Source organism: Lontra canadensis, unplaced genomic scaffold (genome assembly GCF_010015895.1).
Source record: "Lontra canadensis isolate GAN:19392208 unplaced genomic scaffold, GSC_riverotter_1.0 scaffold60, whole genome shotgun sequence".
Taxonomy (NCBI): Eukaryota; Metazoa; Chordata; class Mammalia; order Carnivora; family Mustelidae; genus Lontra; species Lontra canadensis.
In genome coordinates, this window is record NW_022631054.1 from 12,055,908 (window position 1) to 12,079,864 (window position 23,957).

The following is a 23,957-nucleotide window of genomic DNA, read 5'->3' on the forward strand; positions in this document are numbered from 1 at the left end:
TACAGAGTTGTAAAATAGCTCAAAGGCAATAAAAGACTAGAACAAATTATGTATTCTCTAATACATAGTTTTCCATCAGAAGATTGTTATGTTTTCTTTGATTATACCAAGTTTTCTTACAGTCCTTACCCTCTTGATCTAAAGCAATCTCAAATATTATTTTAATCACAAAACAGGGCTGGTCTTAAGTTTGGCTTGGTTATTTACATGGGATAGAAATAATGTTAATTTTCCACATAGACCTTTTCAATTTGCTTTGCTGGAGAATTTATAAAGAATCTCAGATTGAACTTTTAAAAGTCTCTATTATTTGTATTTTGAGGCTAGAAAGCCAAGCTAAAGAAATGCTCTATCAGATTTCATCTGCAGTACCTATAAAGTTGGGTGAATACTTTTCTCAAGATCCCCCGAATGTCCTAAGGGTCCTGGGCCTTCCAGGAAGTGACCTTCCTTACCATCTAGAAGGCTGAATCCTGGAAAGCTAGGAACCACGGCAGTTTTCCTGGGAGGGTTTCATTGGTACTGGCCTCATAAAGCCAACTGTATTTTCTTAAAAGTGGCTTAAATAAGTAAGCATCATTCTCAAATAGGACATTTCAAGCAAATTCTTTTTTTGGGGGGAAGGATGGGCAAATCCTTTGTTGTATAACTTTTTACAATGATGTTTTAAGGGCATTTAATAAGAAAATTCAGCAAGACTCAGCAAGACTCTCACTGGGGGGAAAAGTCTTTGAAATCAGATATGATTCAGGAATGTTGCATTTTACAAAAGCAAAGGGTAATACATTTTTTAGGGTTTAATAGCTTAAGAAGGAAGAGAGCAGGCTTCCTTCTATATCTAGAAGACAGTATTAAGGCAATATTCCAAACAAATAACTATAATCATCTCTCATTAGTTCATTTAGGCCTGTGTAATTAATTCTCATTTAACTGGATCTAGTTTAATGGTCTGCTTCTCAACTAAAAAGAGTTCTGGAAATTCTGACTCAGTCCCCTGGAATGGTCTGGAAGTTGTCCAGTTGTCCAAGCAATGGCTTTAGAAACCTGTCCCCAAGAGTCCATTCTTTCAAGTGTCAGTAGTTTGAGATACCTGCTACAGTCCTTTTCCAGGGGGCTCTGAGACCATCCTTTGTTGAAAACACAGACTCGGACTTCTAGTTTGATAGCAGATCATTCAGACTAGCATCTGTGTAAAACAAAATCTCTCTGTGGGTGACAGAGACTTAAAATAGCTGTGGTCGGTTTATTACTGGTGATTTTTAAATGTGAAAGGTCTAATGAGAGTTCATAACAAGAATAAGGCAACTAACCAGGGAATTAGGTTGTTTCTGGGGCATACAAAACAAGGATATTAGAGCTAATTAAAAAATATTTTAGCAAAATGTCACTAAGAGTAGTTCTTTTCAGAGAAGACAGTAAATATAATAGCTGATTTATAAAACATGAACATAATTATTACAGAAGAAAAAATCCTGATATATAGCATATGATAATCTTATGGCATAATTTATATATCAAGGCTTTATGAAGGATCTCAAGTAAAAAGATTTAGTGAGTCAGAAATAAGTCCTAGATACCTATATATTTTTTAATAAAACTACATTGACCTAGAAGATTCAAATTTTAAAAGTAGGCTTGTTACCAAGTAAGCAGCTTATTTATTTTTAAAAGTTCATTTATTTAAGTAATTTCTACTCTCAGTGTGGGGCTCAAACTGAGATTAAGAGTAGCACGCTCTTCCGACTGATCCAACCCGGTGCTCCCCTGCAACAAAGCATTTTAAATAATAAAATGCTAGATTCAAATTTTAAAAGTAAGATTGTAACCTAGTAAGCATTTTAAATAATAACCAAAATTAAGACTGAAAACACTAAACTCTTATTTCCTAAAATGTGGCAAAACACTATCGGGGGGCGCCTGGGTGGCTCAGTGGGTTAAGCCACTGCCTTTGGCTCATGTCATGATCTCAGGGTCCTGGGATTAAGCCCCACATCAGGCTCTCTGCTCAGTAGGGAGCCTCCTTCCCCCTCTCTCTGCCTGCTGCTCTGCCTACCTGTGATCTCTCTCTCTGTGTCAAATAAATAAATAAGAATCTTTTAAAAAGTATTTAAAAAAATAAAAAAAAAACACTATCTGGACTCATAAGTAGAAATATTATACATAATGAGGGCATTGGCAGATCTCTGGGAGCTTCCCATAAATTATACAATTTCTAGGATATTTATACTAATTTTGCCTGTATGGATTTAAACTAGGGAGGGATGAATGTCTTTTCCGATTTGAGAAGTTTTCCCATGAAACTCATCAAAAGTAAATGTCAAATAAATCTATTTCTAATACCTCTCTAAAAACTTGAAACAACACTTTGTGGTTTTTCCAGGAATGCTCTGGAATATCTCAAAGATAGTTTTAGTTACTAAAGATAAACTGGAATTTTATTGTTTCCTATATCTAGGATCGGATTTTGGGAAGACAAAACTTCAGAGTTGTCAGTGAAAATAATTAAGATAGGAGCGTTAGTGCTTGAGAAACAATACCCAGTTACTTAAGCAAGGTAACAAAACACTGTATTTTTGTTTTGTTTTGTTTTTAAAGATTTTATTTATTTGTCAGAGAAGGGAGAGAGAGAGAGAGCACAAGCAAGGGGAGTGGCAGGCTGAGGGAGAAGCAGGCTTCCTCCTGAGCAAGGAACCTGACATGGGGCTGCCGAGCCGAAGGCAGACGCCCAACGAATGAGCAACCCAGACGCCTCCCAATAAAATAAAAGGTGAAAGATTTATGTGATCTGAAGAGAAACCAAAATATGCCCAATAAAATACTTTAAAATAAACATAGAAGTTAACCAAATTTGAAGAATCACAGCTTTTTCATGAGGAGCCTTTGTTTTCTTAAATAATTAAGGACATACTAAGTCAGCATAAAGCAAAGAAAATTATTCTAGTAAGACAAGAACTATTTACTATTTGGACATAATACACAGAAAGAAAAGAATAACCTTTAATATTGTAGGTGAAGGCAATAAACTGTAAACCAAGGAGAGTTAGCCCATCAAAACCTAGCAAACTTAGCTAAGATTTTAAGCAGTTCAAAGCTTCTCAGACTCATGCATGGTATTATAAACCATGGCAAACAAAATTCACATTATAAATTTTGTTCATTCTTTTCTTTCGTATTCTGTAACATATTTATACTCTACTTGAGGACAGTTCTTAGGGGGTCATCAAGGTCAGGTTTAAATTTAAAATAATGCTGAAATGATACTGACATGCAGTGCATTTATCATGTTTTGTTAAGTAGTGTTTTGGACTGGATGTTTGTGTCCTCCCAAAGTACGTATGTTGAAGCCTGTTTCCCAGTCTTCTGGTGGGGCCTTTGGGAGGTAGTTAGACCACAACAAACAATGTGTAGAATATTTTTATTACCCAAAAATATAACTGGTGTCCTTGTGCAGTCAATTCTCATTTCACCTCTTGGCTCCAGGCAACCACTGATCTGCTTTTTGGCACCATATATTAGTTTGGCCCGTGGCAGAATTTCATACAGTATCTGTTCTTTTGTAATAGGCTTCCTCATGTTTCAGTACTTGTGTTCATTTTTTTTTTTTTAAAAGAGAGAGAGAATGTGCACATGCTGAGGGTGGGGGGAGGGGCAGAAGGAGGGAGAGAATCTTAAGCAACTTCCCCGCCCAGTGCCAGTCCCACACAGGGCTTGATTTCACAACGTGAGCAGAAATCAAGAGTTGGATGCTTAATCGACTGAGCCACCCAGGTGCCCCTGCTCCTGTTCATTTTAATGCTTAGTTTAGTATTTTTCTTGTGTAAATATACCACTATTTGATGGTTATTTGGATTGCTTCCTGTTTTTGGATATTATGAATAAAGCTGCTATGATTATTCATGTACAAGTCTTTTTATGGACATACGTTTCCACTTTTGGGGGGTTATTACCTGAGAGAGGTCAGACCATGAAAACAGTATCCTAATCACTGTTCCCACCAGTGGGAGTAACTTAGCCATAAACAAACCTAAAACAAAACCTGATTGTATAGAGGAAAAATAAATTTATAAAGGTAGAGTCAGCAAACTTCAGAGAGCCACTTCAGATTTACCTCTGGAAGTCAAGAAAAGACATTCCTGGGCAGCCCCCATGAGATATACTTATCTCTGTGGCTCTGTGAGGTGAATCTTGGGCATTTTGGTGGAGGACTTCCAGTACTTTTTAACAGGTAATTTTCCAAAAAAGATAAAATCGTGGCTCTTATCCAGATATAAAATGAAAACATTTAAAGATTAAAAAAAACCCTCATCATTAACAAGTGAACCACCCCGATGTTATAACCAGTATCAATTTTTTTCCATTATCAATTTTTATGATTGAAAGTTAACAAAATATTAAGGATCATAATTTAATTAATGTTGTCACCATCTAGGTATTCATCTGTTTGAGCAATAAAGTAACGGCAAACAATTATTTATTATTGTTATTGAATGTTCTATACTTTTCCTTGCCTTTATTTTAGCAAAATCATTGTTTTAATTAAGATTTCTAAAAATAAATGGTCTTGGGGCGCCTAGGTGATTCAGTCGGTTAAGCATCTGCCTTCAGCTCAGGTCATGATCCCAGGGTCCTGGGATGGAGCCCCGCATCTGGCTCCCTGATCAGCGGAGAGCCTGCCTCGACCCTGCCTGCTGCTCCCCTACTTGTGCTCTCCCTCTCTCAAATAAACAAATAAATAAAATCTTTTAAAAATATGGTGTTATCTTTATGCCAATTATATCTCAAGAAAAGTGGGAGAAAAGAATGTTAAATAATTCATTAATATTTCATCTTATATATTGAAATTATATTTTGAATATATGATACTCAAATAAAATATATTAAAATTTTTAAAAATTGTGTTATTTTGACAATATTGTACGAAATTAACAAACTTACTTGAGCCATTTTGTTTCTTACATTATTTTTTTTTTAAGATTTTATTTATTTATTTGATAGAGATCACAAGTAGGCAGAGAGGCAGGCAGAGAGAGAGAAGGAAGCAGGCTCCCCACTGAGCAAAGAGCCCGATGCGAGGCTTGATCCCAGGACCCTGGGACCATGACCTGAGCCAGAGGCAGAGGCTTTAACCCACTGAGCCACCCAGGCGCCCCTTATATTATTTTAAAAAGTTAAGTTCTCATTAAAGGGCATTCTGCTGCCATGATTTTCACACATCAAACTTTGTAATGGAGTTTTATAAATCACTGTTGTCATAGGAGATATTACACAATGTTTTAATATCATCTTATAAGTTGTTATCTCTGTTACTACAATGTCACCGTTTCTTAAAAGCATTGTCTAAGGCCATGTAACAGTTTTTAGGATCTTCTTTCATCATTTCACTGCTGGGATATTATAAAGAAAAGCAAAAGTAGCACCATGTTCATGGTAAGTCTTAATCTGTGATGGTCTCAAAGTAGTCTGTAGAAATCAATTTGAGATTATTTGGTGGTGAATCTTCTTCATGGTCATGTATGGTGAACATAATATAAGGTGGCTCCTCTGCAGTCCTCCTTCTCTTGGTGTTCATGCTTTTGTATATTCCTCCTCCTCTTGAGTGTGTACAGTACCTGTGGTTTGCTTCTAACCAATGGAACATAGTACAGGTGATGAGATATCACTCCTGCGACTATATTATGGTGTATAAGACTTTGCCTAGTTAGTGGACTCACCATAGAGACTGTACGTTTGAGAAAGTAGCAGCATGTTGGGAAATAATACAACCCACATGACGCTGTGATTATAGCCTCGCGAGACCCTAAGCAGAGGACCTAGCTAGGCTGTGCTTGAATTTTTGACTCACAGAAACTGTGAACTAATCAGTGTTTATTGTTTTAAGTAGCTACATTTGAAGGAATTTGTTACTCAGTAGAAAATGCATACGTGATGCAGATGTACTTTTCACATTTTCTTTTATTTCCTTATATCGCAATGTCACTTTCCTTGTATTTGCTATGTGGAAATTCTTCTGATTAAAATACTTCTTTAGTCTTTTAAAAAGTGAGAGAACCTGACTGCCAAACAGATTTCTTGATAGACAGAGATCACAAGTAGGCAGAGAGGCAGGCAGAGAGAGGGGAGGAAGCAGGCTCCCCGCTGAGCAAAGAGCCCGATGCGGGGCTTGATCCCAGGACCCTGGGACCATGACCTGAGCCATCAAATGATAAATGTTAAGTGTATGTGTAAGTTTATAAAAAAAAAAAAATCACATAATTCTTTTTTTTCTTTTAAAATCCTGTGAGGTTGGTTTCCTTTCAAATATTTTATTTATTTATTTGAGAGAGGAGAAGGTCAGAGGGAGAAACAGACTCCCTGTGCCGCTGGGAGCCTAGTGTGGGACTCAATCTCGGGACTCCAGGATCATGAACTAAGCCGAAGGCAGTCACTTAAACAACTGAGCCACCCAGGCACCCCAAATCACTTTTAATTCATCAAAATGGTTGTACCATTTTATACTCCCACTAGTGATACTGAGAATTCTAGTTGACCCACATCCATGCTAAAACTTGTTATGGTCAGACTTTAAATTTTAGCCATTCTAGTGGGTGAGTGGTGGTATTGCATTGTAGTTTTAACTTGCATTTACCACACGAAAAATGATGTTGAGCATGTTTTTCATATATTTATTAACTATTTGTATATCTTCTTTTGTGAAATGTGTGCTCAAATCTTTTGCTCCCAGCTGAGCAGAGAGCCCGATGCGGGGCTCAATCCCAGGACCCTGAGATCATGACCTGAGCTGAAGGCAGAGGCTTAACCCACTGAGCCTCCCAGGCGCCCCAAGTGTTTATTTTTTACTGTGAGTTCGATTTGTGAGTATTTTTCCTCTGTCCAAGAAATCCTTGCCTATCCTGAGATCATGCAGATTTTCTCCAGTGTTTTCTTCTAGAAGTTTTGTAATTTTAGCTTTTATGTTTGGGTCTTAATACTTTTTGAATTAATTTTTTTAAGTTTTAAAAATTGTAATAAGATACATATAACATAAAAATTTGCCATTGAATTGTATACATTCTCAGGTGTACAATTTAATGGTATTAAGTTCATTCACGATGTTGTGCAACCATCACTACTATATTTCTAAACTTTTTCATCACCCTAAGTAGAAACTGTGTAACCTTTAAGCAGTAATTCTGCATTGTCTCCTTTTCCTAGCCTCTGGTGTCTCTATTCTACTTTCTGTCCAATGTATTTGCCTATTGTAGGTATTTCATGTGAGTAGAACCACACTATATTTGCCTTTTTGTCTGGCTTCTGTGACTTAGTATAATTCATATTGTCCGTATCTTAAGTTTTGATAAGATATTTTATGAACTTTTAAAAAAGATTTTATTTTTTAAAAAAGATTTTATTTATTCATTTGACAGAGAGAGAGAGTGCACAAGCAGGGGGAGCAGCAGAGGGAGAGGGAGAAGCAGACTCCCCGCTGAGCAGGGAGCCTGACATAGGGCTTCATCCCAGGACCCTGGGGATCATGACCTGAGTCAAAGACAGATGATTAACTGACTGAGCTACCCAGGTGCCCCAGTTTTATTTATTTGAGAGAGAGAGAGAGAGAGAGAGAGAGAAATAGAATGAGTTGGGAAAGGGGTAGAGGGGGAGGGAGAGGGCAAGGGAGAGAATCCCAACCACACGCCACACTGAGCACAGAGCCCATTTTGGGGCTCAGTCTTTTTTTTTTTTTTTTTTAAGATTTTATTTATTTATTTGACAGAGATCACAAGTAGGCAGAGAGGCAGGCAGAGAGAGAGAGGAGGAAACAGGCTCTCCACGGAGCAGAGAGCCTGATGTGGGGCTTGATCTCAGGACCCTGAGATCATGACCTGAGCTGAAGACAGAGGCTTAACCCACTGAGCCACCCAGGCGCCCCTTGGGGCTCAGTCTTAAGGACCCTGAGATCATGACCTGAGCCAAAACCAAGAGTTGGATGCTTAACCACCTAAGCCACCCAGGCACCCCTGAATTTTTTTTGTAAGTTATCCATCTTATATATTACTGGCATAGGTTGTTCATGGCATTCTCATTCTTTTATTGCCTGTTGAAGTATTGCAATAACCCATCTTTTATTCCTAAGAACGGTAATTTGTGTTTTCTCTCCTTTGCTTCTTGATTCATCTTACTAGGATTTTTTTTTTCTTTTAGGTAAACTGTACACCCAACATGGGGCTCGAACTCATGACCCTGATATCAAGAGTTGAATGCTGTACCAATTGAGCCAGCCAAATATCCCTGTCTTACAAAGATTTTTATTAATTTTATTAATAGTTTCAAAGAACCCACTTTTGGTTTTGTTCTTTTTTTTTTTTCTATTTCTTTTCTCTCATTGATTTCTTCTTCATTTTAAAAACATGTGCTTAAACCATCAAGGCAGCTTCTAGAGTTTGTGACCATGCTCTTCTATCCTCCTTCCCTTTTTTTAATTGAAGTATAGTTGACAGTGTTTCAGTCATTGATTTCTGTTTTTGCTTTATGTATTCTTGTATTTTGAATTTAATTTGCTTTTTTCAGTTTTTTATGTAGAGGTGTAAGTTAGTGATTTTTAGATCTTCCTTTTTTTTTTTTTTTTAATTTATTTGACAGACAGAGATCACAAGTATGCAGAGAGGCAGGCAGAGAGAGAGAGAGAGGAGGAAGCAGGCTCCCCGCTGAGAAGAGAGCCCAATGTGGGGCTCGATCCCAGGACCCTGGGATCATGACTGGAGCTGAAGGCAGAGGCTTTAACCCACTGAGCCACCCAGGCACCCCAGATCTTCCTTTTTTAATATAGCATTTAAAGTTATAAATTTCCATTTAAACACTCCTTTAGCTGCATACTCTAAGGTTTGATATGTTGTATATTAATTTTAATTGAATCTAAATTATTTTCTAATTTCCTGTGTCATTTCGTCTTTCACCTATAGATTATTTAGAAGTGTGGCTTAATTTTCAAGTGTTGAGGAATCGTGTAGGCTTTTTTAAAAAATTGTAATTGATTTTGAGTTCTGTCGTGTTCAGTTAACATTACTTTATAAGATTTCAGTCTTTTGAAATTTCTTGAGACTTCTTTTGTGTCCTAGTTTGTGGTCTTTCTTGATGAATGTTCAATGTATGTTTGATTAGCTGCCCTGAACTCTTACCTGTGCCTTCTCAGTTTAGTGGAACTACTGTGTTTTGCTTGCACTATAGCTCTCTCTGCCACTATAAGAAAATTGTTCCAAAGCAGAGGGTAGGAACAACTGGGATGCCTCTGCATTTGAGTTTCCCTTTTTTCTGGGTTTGCATTTTTGTATTGCCTTTTCCCAGTGCCTGAAAACTACTGCCTCAAATATTTTGTCTGGTTTTATGGGGGTTTGTAGTAGAATGGTTAGTTTTGTTTCCATAACTGTGTCATAGTTGCAGGTGAAAATTTGACAATTTTAATGCCTAAAATTGAGAGTTTTTTCTTCATTTTTTCATAAGTCAGAACCTGTATTTCAAGTTAATGATGTTCTCATTTCTTCTTCCTCATTTTCCTCTTCAAGTAACTCAGTAATATATATAAAGAAGTTGTTTAACATGACTTTTGTTTCTGTTATGATGTATAGAACTTAGTCATATATATATTTTTTAAGAGTTAGGTGTGATTTTTTTTCCTCGCTTTATCATCAGTAAAATTAATAATTTCATTTAAGTCTTTATTCTTGTCAGTGACCATTTGTTTCATCATTTTTTATCCAGCTTAAATGTTTAGCCATTTTAGTGACAAATTTCAGTATAATTTACATTAAACCTATAAATATTTCTTTGTTTTCTGTGATTACTTCACCGTTAAGCCACAAGAAAAAAAACCTTTTCATTTGGCTAAATATTGGATAGATAATATTATTTTAAGAACAATTATACCTGCTTTCTATACTGACGTTTGCTTCCTTTCTTTGAATATAATGGCTTATTTCCTGTTTATTGACTTTTCTTTACTGCTGATAATTTTAGGTGTGCTTTTTGGATGTGGTGAAGTCTTGTTCATTTCATTAGTTTTTGTTTTTCTTTTTAAGATTTTATTTATTTATTCATTTATTTGAGAGAAAGAGATAGATAGTGACAGACATAGCAAGAGAGAGCACATGTGGGGAGGAGAGGGAGAAGCAGGCTTCTGCTGAGCAGGAAGCCTGACATGGGGCTTGATTCCAGGACCCCGGCATCATGACTTGAGCTAAAGGCAGAAGCTTAACGCACTGAGACACCCAGGGTCCCCATTAGTTTTGTTTTTTAATTTAAGCAACTTATTTGTAGATTTTTTTTTTAATTTATTTTTTATTTTTATTTTTAAAAAATATTTATTTATTTGAGAGATAGAGAAAGGAAGAGAGTGCACAAGTGAGAGGGACAGAGGCAGAGGGAGAGAATCTCAAGCAGACCCCATGCTGATCATGGACCCCCCCCCCCCAAAACAGGGCTTGATCTCACGACTCTGAGATCATGATCTGAGCAAAAACCAAGAGTCAGATGCTTAACCGACTGAGCTACCCAGGCATCCCAATTTTTTTTTTTTCTTAAGCTCCACTTTCCTGCTTTTCTATTTCTGTCATGATTATAGCTTGTACTCATTATTATAATAATCTTTAGGATTTAAAAATAAAATGTAATTGTGTTCAGAGAGTACCAACTTTGAATGTGTTTTTTCAGTTTCCAAAAATATATTACAAAATATAAAAATACAGAATGCTTCATGAATTTGTGTGCCATCCTTGTGCAGGGGCCATGTTAATCTCTGTATTGTTCCAGTTTTAGTATATGTGCTGCCCAAGTGAGCAAAGTTTGAATATATTTTTATTAAAAAAATCAAGTGTTAAAAATGGAAAATTTTCATGCTTCCAAAGTTATTTTTGTTTTTATTTTTATAAGATTTATTTATTTATTTTAGAGAGGGAGCATGAGAGCACAAGCAGGGGAGAGGGAGAGAGAGAATCTTAAGCAGATATCTTGCTGAGAGGGTCCCCATGTGGGGCTCAATTTTATGACCCAAGGTCAAAATAAGAGTTGGACACTAAGCCAACTGAGTCACTCAGGTGCCCCTATTTTTATTTTTAAATATTTGAAATTATTCAGGTATCTGGGTGGCTTAGTCAGTTGAGTGTCAGACTCTTGGTTTTGGCTGGGGTGGTCTCAGGGTCGTGGGATTGAGCCTCAGGGCTCTGCAGTCAGTTGGGAGTCTGCTTAGGGTTCTCTTTCTCTCTCTGACCTGCCCCCTGCTCATGTACTCTCTCTCTAAAATAAAAAAATCTTGGGGTGCCTGGGTAGCTCAGTGGGTTAAAACTGGGTCATGATCCTGGGGTCCTGGGATCGAGCCCCACATCGGGCTCTCTGCTCAGCGGGAGGCCTGCTTCCCCCCCACCCCTGTCTCTCTGCCTGTCTCTCTGCCTACTTGTGATCTCTGTCTGTCAAATAAACAAATAAAAATCTTAAAAAAAAAATCTTAAAAAAATTAACCTAAATTAATGGGCACCTGGGGGGCTCAGTGGGTTAGGCCTCTGCCTTTGGCTCAGGTTGTGATTCCAGGGTCCTGGGATCGAGGCCCGCATCAGGCTCTCTGCTCAGCGGGGAGCCTACTTCCCCCCCTCCCTCTCTGCTTGCCTCTCTGCCTGCTTGTGATCTCTGTCAAATAAATAAGTAAATCTTTAAAAAAAATTTAAGCTAAATTTAAAAATTTTGTCATTTTTAGATAAATCTAAGTATGTATTTTTAGAAAAAACTTTTCAGTCTTAGCATTAACTGTACAATTGTCATATAAAAAAATTAGTCTATGGCTTTACATATGTTATGTCTAGACCTGCACAAAAATAAATTTACTAGTACTATGAATTAATTCTGCAAAATGTTCCTCAGCTGCCATGTGCTCTGTTACTGAGTACTGAGCCAAATGGTGGATACTGGCTAAATGACGGATATCTTTCAAACCATGGATTAGAACAGAAAGGAATCAAGGAAATAGTTAATTTGGCTGTATTAGGAACCAGCATTTGTATTAACCAAGAAATCTGTTATATTCATGTTACCTGAGAGGAGGAAGGATTTGACAGGTTAAATAATTTGTCTTTTTCCTTTTAGGGCCCTTTGCTGTTAAAATATTTTATAATCTCAACAGAGTTCTTTAAGAAGCTTGTTGCTTCACAGTCTATAATAGCAATCTGACATGGTTGTCTTCTTAAAATATATATAGGAAGAAAAAAAATACATAGGAAGAAAGATGTGGGCAAGTGTTTTCCTGGGGTTTGAACAGTGTAAATAGTAAGAATGGATTTTTAGGGTTCCACTTTGTCAGTGCAGTATTCCAGATCACAGGTGTGACAGAGGCAACCCATTTCTTTAGGGAATTTATATTTTGTGTTTGTGGTTTTGCAGAACTGCTAAAGTGAGTAGCCCATGGCAGGGACCTTTCTTGTCTGGCTGTAAGGATGGTAACACAGTCAATAAATAGTTGTGTGAACAAACAAGAAGAGGTTGCTGTTTGATTTTCCATACCTCAAGTTGTTGGGTGCTCTCCAATCCTGGGGAGATGTTAAGCTTTTGTAGTGCTGACAAAGCTACAGGGATATTGGCACGAATGTATTATAATGCCAGTAAGTTTAAAGAAAGTGCTCTGTGTGGAGATACGTTAAACTCTAGGAGTAAGAGTGATACCTTCTTTGGGTCAGATGAAGAACATAATATACGATTCCATTCTCTAAAATTCAAATATTTTCTAACCTTTAGCATTATTTAAAGAGCTCCATGCTCTCTCCCCTCCCCCAATTTATTATTGCACAGCAGGCTAGAGAGAAATGTATTTGCTATTGTCAGAATCTTCTGCTGAAAGGTATTTATAGCACAGAGGTTCATAACATTGATTCTAGAGATTACTTCAGTTCACCAACTTGGCTGAGCACAGGAATACTTATGGCTAGCATAATTCATATGTAGGGTAACTGGTGCAGATATATTGAGGAAAGGTATTTTCCCCTTTACCACCCCTTTAAAGATTTTAACCTGTGTGTGTGTGTGTGTGTGTGTATGTGTGTGTGTGTTAACAATGGGAATAATAATAGCACATGTATCATAGGACTGTGATGATGAGGACTACCTCGGTATTATGTGTAGAGTGCTTAGAATAAAATCCAGTACATAATAAGTACTTATAATAACATGTACTTATAAATACTTATAATAATAAGTACTTATAAACATTGGTCACTGTTATGTCATCATAAGGAGAATGAGCTTGAGTTTTAGAGAATGGATTGTATTGAGTAGAAACTTAGGGCCTGGCCTTAATTAACTGCATGGCTTCAGCTTGGCCTCAGCTTAGGATGGGAATAGACCATGGCAGGTTTCTTAGTTGTGGGAGTGTGGGCTTTTGTGACTGACCCTGATAATATCACAAAACTTCCTAAAGTGGGACTCAGGACTTATTGAGACATTGTAGATTTCTGAGAGTGTTTCCATTTTCATTAGGACTTAGAGTAGGGGTTTCTGAAATAGGAGCTGTAAGAGCCAAGTGATTAGACTGGTAATGGGAGGAAAAGTGAGTGTAGCTACTAGGTGAGAGTGAGTTTACTTGGGTAATAAGTACAGTGGCTTTCTAATCTTTTAAACTCTCACTCTTAATAAAAAATAAATTTTACATTGCAGCCCATCCCACCTGTTCGCCCTTGTTTTTGTATGTATTGTCAGTAATAGATGTCATAGACATACATGTTTCATAAAACAATTCTTACTGCGTGAAGCACTCTGATATTTTCTGTTCTATTTCATTCTCTTTCCCTTTTGAGAAAGTGTTTGTTCAGACTTCTAAATTGATTTTATGAGTTACTAAAGAGTTGTGACCTGCAGTTGAAAAAATATTGGCTGGGGTAGGAATTAATTGTTTGGCTGTTACCCTAGAAAAACAGTTTGACATACTTTGTTATGTCAATAAATTAGAGGAGCCCTTCAGAGTTGGCAGGGGCTCTTAAGCAGGGGACCAAGACTTTTACTTACTCTGGTTCGCTTAGCTCCACCGGATCACTTGGCTTTCTTCAGGCCAGGCTGTTTTTGTCTGATGGTTTCTTGTATGTTGGGGCTTATCTCCTCCTCTACATTGGGAGCCAGCTCCTGGAGGGCAAGAACTATAATAATTGCTAACACTTTTGGGGTGTCTGGGTGGCTCAATCAAAGCAATCAAAGCATCTGCCTTTGGCTCAGGTTATAATCCCAGGGTTTTGGGATTGAGCCCCGTGTGGTATTGGGCTCTTTGCTCAGTGGGGAGCCTGCTTCTCCCTCTGCCTGCCACTCACACTGCTTGTGCTTTTTCTCTCTCACTATCTCTGTCTGTCAAATAAGTAAATGAAATCTTTTTTGGGGAAAAAAAAAGCTAACACTTCTATAGTACTTCCTCTTTGCTAGGCACTTTTCCGCTTTTCATATATTAATCTTCACCGCAACCTATTTATTAGGCACCTGAAGTTATTTTCATTCTACAGATAGGGAAAACAAAGCATACAGAAGTTAGGTAGCTTACCCTTCATTAGAGTTCTTCTGTAGCTTACCATAATGTCTTGTGTAACATCTGTCATACAGATGATTTCATTAATAGTTACTGACAAGTTAAACCAAATAGTTTCTGGATTTATTTTCTTAGCTTTCTTTTGGCTTTTCTCACCACAAGGTTATTCAAGTGATTAGAGAGTAGTAGAAATTGAATTAAAAATGATGCTGAACTTTGTCAAAGGAAGGAATACAGACTTTATTTTAATTGGTCAAATTCAGAATTTGAATAATGGCTGTGCTTTGAGCCCTAACATTAAGACTGTCATCCTCCACCTGACATGCGTTTGAGAATGAATAATGTTACAGAAATGCCCACCTATTCTTAGCTCCTTAATTTACTGATTTGGGATCTTAGTGTGCTTTCTTCCAGTCCTGTGCCCACTACAACAGCTGTTCTATACTGGCCCACGCCTCCAGAGTAAATGGTATTTCTGTCACAGTGTGAGTTTTCAAGTTGGTATGTACAATTTTTGCCAGAGTCTTCACTGCTACCAGGCCTCAGGGTTGGAGGTTGCAACTGACTTGTGGGGGAGGGAGTTTGGTGCTTGTCACTGAGGAGGAACAAGGTGCTCTCTGACGCTCTGATTTGTTACAGGCTGAGTGTGAATGATGTCAGGCAGATCAGAGGACAGCTGATTCATTTGGGATCTGGGACTCCTCACTGTGGCTCACTGCTGCCTCCTGGTCTCTTAGGTCTTTCGCAGAGGGGGTGGGAGGGAATTCTGAATATTATGTTTTTGAAGAACAGTGCTTTAATTTTTTGCTTAAGTTTGGGGAGCCTTTGTAAGTTTCCTTTGGCTTATAGACCGCATACCCCTTGTGTGAGAGAACTTCCTGCCAAGACTCCCGAGTGTGAGAGGGCAAAAGCTTTGAGTAGCCAGGAAAATGATGAAACGGAGGAGAGAGAGACTGGGAGCACCATGTCTGCGGATTCAGTAAGGAGGCTGGGGTCTCTGAGTGGAAAATGGCAGATGTCAGGAAAAGAACTAATGCCAACTAACACACTTTCATTTGCTTAAATAAAGACTCTGCTTTGGAGATGCCTGTCAGAAAGAGGGCTTAGCTGGCTTCACAAATTCAAGGTCAAAACTCTGGTCCCCGGCAGGGGCCCATGGGGCTTCTAATTATGAAAATTGAGTTAGATGCCATTTTAGGGGTGCTTAGGTACCTGGGGAACTGGGTTAACAATGAAGATCTTTTTTTACTGTCGTGAAACAGATGTGTATTTAAACTTAGTGTCGAGGCTGCATATACAAGCCCCAAGAATGGAGAAACAAATGGAAATGAAAGTATCTTCTTCTTGGACTAGAGAGGGTGTTGTATTTCTGCCCCAGGCCTGTCAGCTCAGGACCTCAGCTCTGCCCTTGCAGATCTAAGCCTGAGTCCTTTAGGGTTTGACCTGAATTTTATTTCTGTGTTGGCCAATAGAGAAATAAAATAGAAAAAATAGAAAAATATTTAGATAAGGATTTCATAGCTAGGGAATGGAAGAAGGCTTCTATGTCAGGTTAGCTTTTCTAACAGCTTCTCAGGCGTATTTAATGAGGAAGGGCGCATTGATCAGCAAAGTAGGGAACCAGGGAAAGAAGTGTCCTAGAATCCATTCCACTTCAGTAATCTGTCTTGAACTGTCTTTGCATGACTCAGAGTGGAGGGCATGCCCTTCAGACTTTATTCCCGTGAATGTTAGAGCTTACCTGGAGATAGCATGGTATACTTGAATAGACACACATACTTCTTCAGTGGGTCATTGCTCTTCTGTGTTAGTGGATGCTCATTGATTAAATAATGATTGTACCAGACCTTGGAAGACTGTAGTTGTTTGAAGCATATAATTGGAAATATTGGCATATGTTTAAAAAAGTGTTTATTCTCCTACTAAGACTAAAAGTTAAAGACTGTAAAAAGAAGCTTCATGAACTAAAGTGTCATTTAAAGTGAAGAGGATTTGTTAGCGAAATTGTAAATTTTTAAAATTAAACTTGTAGTATAAGAGAACGTAAGTGGTCAAAATCATTCTCTCCAAATGTTGGTGCCCTATGGTTGGTAATCATTGTGTCTGTTTTAGTGACGTTGAATTTAGCTTAGAAAAATTCCCCCTGCGGAACTAGTAAGTAGTTTATAAATCACCTTTCCTTTTTCAAACAATCCTTTTTAAACTCTAGCCTCCTTGTATAACCAGTTTGCAGAGTGGCAATTACTAGCAAATAGAGAATGAGATTTGGTTCTTATAGATTTATAATCTTAATTATATATGCATCAAAATAGCTAAGCCTCATTTTATGTGTTAGGATTTGAGACTCCAAAATTTTGTATAAGCAATATTATTTAGGTTAATAAGAACTGTCTTATTGTAGGGGCGCCTGGGTGGCTCAGTGGGTTAAAGCCTCTGCCTTCGGCTCTGGTCGTGGTCCCAGGGTCCTGGGATCGAGCCCCACATCGGGCTCTCTGCTCAGCGGGGAGCCTGCTTCCTCCTCTCCCTCTCTCTGCCTGCCTCTCTGCCTACTTGTGATCTCTGTCTGTCAAATAAATAAATCTTAAAAAAAAAAAAAGAACTGTCTTATTGTATATTCTATTTAGCTCTAGCTTATATATACTAGGGAACTGATTTTTTGAAATAGTTCTTTAGAAAAGTGAAAATTCTTTTTGAAAATGAGAAATTAATCCAAAGTTAATATTTTCAATTCTTGTCATTTTTATTAATATGTTGAGTTTATGGAAATTTGAGCACACCTGTAATTTAAAATAGTTTTCTGCCCTCTATTTTTCTATCCTTTTATATCCTCGTATTGTGTACTCATCTGGGAAATATTCTTTTTTTTTTTTTTAAGATTTTATTTATTTATTTGACAGACAGAGATCACAAGTAGGCAGAGAGGCAGGCAGAGAGAGAGAGAGGAGGAAGCAGGCTCCCCGCTGAGCAGAGAGCCCAATGCGGGGCTCGATCCCAGGACCCTGAGATCACGACCCAAGCCGAAGGCAGAGGCTTAACCCACTGAGCCACCCAGGCGCCCCTCTGGGAAATATTCTGAAGCCAGCTAAAGGGATAATTAGTAGGAAGGTAAAGATTTCCTTTGACTATATGTAATTAAACACAAGTAGAATATAACCATATATAAACAGTCAGTAATAACAGTACAGGAAACTAATATTTTTAAACAGGTGCTTATGTGATACTTAAGTTTTTCAAAATCTTTAAAATGAAATATTGTGGCTAAATATGGTATTTGTATAGAAAGCCATGTTCTTACTATAGTAAATTAAATGCTGTGCATCTGTCAATTATTTTTCATCATCTGTGACATATCAATCAATGATCAAAGAAGTAGAAACCCATATTTACCATCTATCTTCAGTCTAATGATGTTATTTACTTAGTAGTCTTCAGTACGACTTAACATGTATCGAGATGATTAGGTTTTTTTTTTTTTTTTTTTAATTTTATTTATTTGTCAGAGAGAGAGGGAGAGAGAGCGAGCACAGGCAGACAGAATGGCAGGCAGAGGCAGAGGGAGAAGCAGGCTCCCTGCAGAGCATGGAGCCCGATGCGGGACTCGATCCCAGGACGCTGGGATCATGACCCGAGCCGAAGGCAGCTGCTTAACCAACTGAGCCACCCAGGTGTCCCGATTAGGTTGTTTTTAGGGGAAAAAAGTAATCTAAAAAACCAAAATTTAAGTAGAAGCAAAATTCATTATACAGAATTAAGTGATGTTATTTAAAGTTTCATTAGGCAAAAGTTAGCTAAATAAGTTGGTGTTGTGGTAGATATAATCTGTTAGTGTTTTACTTTATGGATATATTCATTTCTATAGGAAGTTATAGTCATTGCACACAAAATATTACTTACTGCTTGCTAATTGGTAAGTTGTAGATTTGCAATATTTTTCCAGAAGCCAATTCTAAATACTTTGAATACCCAAAGCTTAAATTTTTGGTTTTAATTCTGTGGATTAAATTTTAGTCTTGATGGTCCTCATGTGCCATTGCATTGAGGTAGGATATTTGAGAATGATTTTTGACCACTTTTTTTTTTTTTTTTTTTTTGAGCCTCTTGCCTAAACTAACCCACTTTGAATATGTTTCTTTTTGCTTGAGAAATTATCCCTGACCCTGCTTTTTTCTACCATGGTATGTTGTCAGAATCTCTACTCTTTGCCGAGGATCTGAAGTAAACCAGCACATGTTTTCACCCACATCAGCTCCAGCACTGTACTTCACTAAAATCCCATTTAGCGCTGATTGTGCCCTGGCTACTACTTCTCCTCTTGCCTTTTTCCTGAACCCACAAGCTCATAGCAGTCCTGGCAGTCCCTGTTGCAGCCGCCCGCTGCAGTGGAGGTAAGGAAACCTGCTGCGACGTGAATGTGGGCCTTGGTGATTGCTTTTGGCCTAGTAGCTAAAACCCAAAACTTTCTCCTTAATAATGGGGAGAAACAGAATAAAAGTCACAGAGAAGAGTAAGAGGAATGTCAGATATTTCTGCTATATTCAAAATTCAAGAGAAAGAAAACATATCAGTAGTTAGACAGTTATGTGCCCATTGTGACAGCAGGACAACCCTGTGACCACTCCATGGGAGAAGCATAGTGTGACAGAATGCTACAGCTCTCTAAAGGTTAACTAGTCCAAATGCCACATTTTGCACAACAGGAAAATTTGATTCTGAAATAGGTTAAGTGATTTGTTCAGATTGCTGAAAATAACCCTCTTCTCCTCATTTCTTTCTGACTTTTTATCTAGTTACCATTTGAGTACATGCTATGTACTGGACACTGTTTTTGGCCTGTAAAACAGAAGAGTGACCAGAAAGAGTTAAAGTCCCTGCCCTCAGAGGGGCTTAGATTCTAGTGTAGTAAATATGAGTAAATGAGTAAATATATAACAGATGGACATATGCGATATTGGGAAAATAAAGTAGGTTGAGGAGAATAGGGAAAGTGAGGCCCAGGGGTTGACATTTTATATAAAATGGTCAGGGAGGCTCCTCACTCGTAAGTTGACATATGAGCAAAGACCTGAAGGAAAGTCCCAGGGCCAGAAAAAGAGGTGTCTGGAGAAGAGTGTTTCAGACAGAGGCCACAGTAAATGCCGAAAACCTGATCTAAGAGTTTGCTTCATGTGTTCTTTGTTCAGCAGAGTCCAGTGAAGCTATGTGGAATGAGTTAAGAGGTAAGAAGTGGGAAATGAAGTCTGAGACATAGTGATAAGCCAAATGGAGCTTTAAATCCATCGTAAACATTTTTGTTTTTATGCTGAGTAACGTGAGAAGCTCTTGGAGGGTTTGAAGCAGAAGAATGTTATGATCGGACTTAAATCAAAAAGATCCCTCTGGCTATAGTTAGAAGGTTACTGGCGTAATCTAGGAAAGACTCAATGATTGTTTGAACCCTTGGTGGTAAAAAGTGGTCAGATTTGATTATGTATTTTGGAGGTAGAATTGATAGGATTTGTTGATGGATTAGATGGCAGAGTTTGAGAAAAATATGAGTGAAGGATGACTGAAAATTGGGGGTTAAACATCTAGAAAACTGTAAAATCCAGAAACTGACACTGGGAAACTGTAAGAGATCGCTGATTAGACATTTGGTTAAAGATAAGTGAAATTTGGGCTGAGGGTATATAAGGAATTGTCAGTGTTTAAGTGAAACAAATGATTAGGTTTATGAGATCATCCAGTGAGAGTCTGTTGATAAAGAAGGAAGAAATGTCAAAGGATTGAGCTCTGAGGCCATCTGACTTCAAGAGATTGGGGAGATGTGGAACTGGGAGAGGAGAGACTGAAAAGGAGTGGGGCTTTTTAGGAATGAGAAGAATCAAGAGAGAGGTAACTTGGAAACCAATCAAAAAAATTCTTCAAAAGAAAGTATGTTTGATCAATAGGTATTTGTTAAGCTTTATGTTAGAAAAAAAAAAGTAACCAGGAAAACTAGAAATTTGAGTAGAAACAACACTTATTATATAAACTTAAGTGACATTATTTGATACAGGAGTTCAAATTCCACAGACATACTAGTGCAGTGTTAGACTGACATAGGACAATGTTAAGGGCTGACTTTTCCTGAAGTCACCTTTCCAGAGGTACTAGACTTGGTATATGATGCTGGGTAAAATGGTAAGTTGGGTAGTACCCACAGCCTAATGTGTGCCCCCTTCTTGGCATGTGACTTGAGATCTTATCTCTTCACACCTGAGGTCTTGTAGCTTAGGGCTTGAAAACATCTTAAACTTTTTAATATTTTCTTCCTACACTTGTACACATGTCTGTGTTTAATGTTTCATCCCATTCTTCTTTTGTATCTCTCCCATGCCAGGTACCAGTCAGTGACACAGCAAGATGATTTTACCTTGTTTGCTGCATATTTTTGTATTTCTTTAAACATTCTTGAATTTTATTCTGGGATGCAATTATATTATTCAGATATAATTTGATCATTTTGAGGATTACTTTTTGGCTTTGTTGGGTGGGCCTAGAGCAACACTGGGAGCTAATTTTTTCTTAATTCTAAGGCAGTGCTTTCTGAGTACTCTAGTCAATGTCTACGCATTATGAGTGTCCCCCCCCCCACACACACACACTCATGCTGGTGGGAATACGATCTATTTCTGTGTGATCTCTGGGGAGTGTAATGCCTACTCATTTTCTTGGATAGTTTTCTCACCCACATCACTTGGCTGAAAATTCAAGAGGAACCCCCTTGCTGAGCTCTCTCTGTTTAGCTCTCTCCTTTCTAGTACTCTGCCTTCCAAATTTTAGCCACCTTAACCTCCCCAGCTTCTCAGTTCTGACTCTTCGACTTGGGTAGACAGCTCAGCTCTTTGGGTACTCTCTGTGTTTGCTTTCTAGAAATGTTCTCAAGGTAGTAAGCTGGGGCAATCTTAGGACTTACTTTGGGGCAACTTTAGGGCTTACTTTGTATGTTTCCCTTCTGTAAAATATCTAAAAGCTATTGTTTCACATGTAGAGTTTTGTTTCGTTTTTGTTTTGTTTTTACTTTATGAAGCACAAGGGTGAATCTGGTCTTTGTTTCCCCATCATGGCAGGAAGCAGAAATTCAATCTTTCTTAATATTTTGAACTCAGGCTTCTATGATCACAAGTGAAGATTGCCTCATGAGATTATTGGTAGACTGATTCATATGTTAGATAAACCTAGTAGAAGCAGGACAGACTCTTTGTTTTACCATGCTTAGTCAAGAAAGGTTGAGAAATAAAACAGCAGAAGAATAAGAATAGGTAACTTAAAAAAAAAAAAAGAATAGGTAACTTTGCCAGACATTTAATGTGTGCTGAACATTGTTCTAATCCTCAGAATACCCTGATGAGATGGTAATATAAATCCATTTTATTGATGAAGTAGATAATCCAAGTAAATTTATTTATAGATGAGGGCACTGTGGTACAGAGAGGTTAAGGAAATTATTAATAAGTAATAGAAACTGGCATTTAGTGGGTTAAGCCTCTGCCTTCAGCTCAGGTCATGATCTCAGGGTCCTGGGATTGAGCCCTGCATCGGGCTCTCTGCTCAGCAGGGAGCCTGATTCTCCCTCTCGCTCTCTGCCTGCCCCTGTGCCTACTTGTGATCTCTGTCTGTCAAATAAATAAATAAAATCTTAAAAAAAAAATGGCATTTAGCTCCACAAAATCTCATTTTAATATCTGTTGTCCTAAACCCTCTAGTCTATTGTTTCTGATGGAACATGTGCTATTTTGTATTTAGTTAATAAACCTACAAACTCTGAGGACTTAATCGGTCCCAGGGAGCATTGTATGCATTTAAAAATTAGAGATCATTCATCCTCTCCTCAATTCTATGAGGCAGGGATTATTATTATGCTTATTTTGCAAATGAGAAGACCAAGGCACAGAGAGGTTAAATAAATTGCTCAAGATAAAACAGCTGGTAAATGGCAGAATTGGGATTAAAGCCTAGGCAGTCCATCTTCAGAGACAATATTCTTTTTTTTTTAAGACTTCTATTTATTTATTTGACAGAAAGAGATCACAAGTAGGCAGAGAGGCAGGCAGAGAGTGGGAAGCAGGCTCCCAGCTGAGCAGAGAGCCCGATGTGAGGTTCGATCTCAGGACCCTGAGATCATGACCTGGGCCAAAGGCAGAGACTTAACCCACTGAGCCACCCAGGTGCCCCCCGCCCCTTTAAAAAGTTTTTCTTTATTTGAGAGAGAGAGAGAGAGCACAAGTGGTAGAGAGGGGAGAGGGAGAAGCAGACTCCCCACTGAATGGGGAGCTTGATGTGGGGCCCGATCCCAGGACCCCAGGATCATGAGCCAAAGACAGACCCTTAACCCATTGAGCCACCCGGGTTCCCCAAGACCATATTCTTAACAACTATATTGTTCTGCTTCTCCATCCAAGATACTTCATTAATCTAATACAGTATATTCTGAATCTATATTATTTTGCAGCCCCAGGTTTTCTCTTCCTAAAAGACATGTTCATGACATTCTTTACTAAATTTCCCCATACTGGGGGTAGGAGTTAGTATTTTATAGTCTTTTGTCACTTCCAGGTCCCTGCCTTTATTATCTTTTTTCTTCTTTTAGGCTTATTTTATTCAATTTTATCTTTTACCCCTGCTCATTGCAGTTCATCCACTAATTTAGTTTTGTTCTCTCTATTCACGTTCAGGGCCTAAAAGAGCATCAATGGCTAGTGAGTATAACGGTGCACTTAAATTCTACAAAATCCTTACCATGTAGATGTGTTTATTGAACATTGCTGTTAAGCAACTGAGCAAATACAAGTTGAGAAAAGAGAAAAATGATTCTAGTAAACAATATGAAGAACTAAAAATTAAGAGCTACTGGCAGTGAATTTGACCTCTATTTAAAAATAGATGCCCAAGGGACACCTGGCTGGTTCAGTTGGTGGAGCATACGATTCTTGATCTCAGGATTGTAGGTTTGAGCCCCACATTGGGTGTAGAGAGTACTTAAAAATAAAATTTTTTAAATAAGCAAATATATATATATATATATATATATATATATGACATGAGAAAGGAAGCTAGGATTTGTACACTGCCATCTTGCAGTGGCCATATTGAATTGTCTTTTATTCCATGAGGTATAACTATTGATATGGACTGAATTGTGTCCTCCTTAAAATTCATATGTTGAAGTTATAAACCTCCCCCCCCCCAGTACTTTTAATGTGACTGCATGTGGAGGTAAGGTCTTTACAGGTTAAATGGGGTCATTGAGGTGGACCCTGATATGAATGGTGACCTATAAAGAGGGATTTACCACAAAGATGCAGAGAAAACAGCCATTTATAAGCCAGGTAGTAAGGTCTCAGAGGAAAGGAACCCTACCGACACCTTCTAGCCTCCAGAACTGTGAGGAGGTAGATGTCTTTTGTTTAAGCCACCTAGCCTA

General features: G+C 38.0%; 1 protein-coding gene and 1 non-coding gene across 12 annotated transcripts in view; one reads left to right on the top strand and one right to left on the bottom strand.

Annotated features, from left to right (window-relative positions):
* MAST2 (microtubule associated serine/threonine kinase 2) overlaps nucleotides 1-23,957 on the top strand; it is a 211,563-nt gene that overhangs the window by 94,433 nt on the left and 93,173 nt on the right. For 5 of the 11 annotated variants that reach the window (XM_032877648.1, XM_032877658.1, XM_032877650.1 and 2 more), the window contains exon 5: nucleotides 18,703-18,900. The exons of 5 other annotated variants lie outside the window; for them this stretch is intronic. In XM_032877648.1, coding sequence (XP_032733539.1) covers nucleotides 18,703-18,900 — 198 coding nt within the window. Of the gene's footprint in view, nucleotides 1-15,203; nucleotides 15,495-18,702; nucleotides 18,901-23,957 lie in introns of those variants that run through there. One more of the 11 variants, XM_032877657.1, reaches the window with a different exon arrangement.
* On the bottom strand, nucleotides 10,706-10,809 carry LOC116879441. The gene has a single exon (XR_004385019.1). It is a non-coding gene; the product is annotated as a U6 spliceosomal RNA (small nuclear RNA).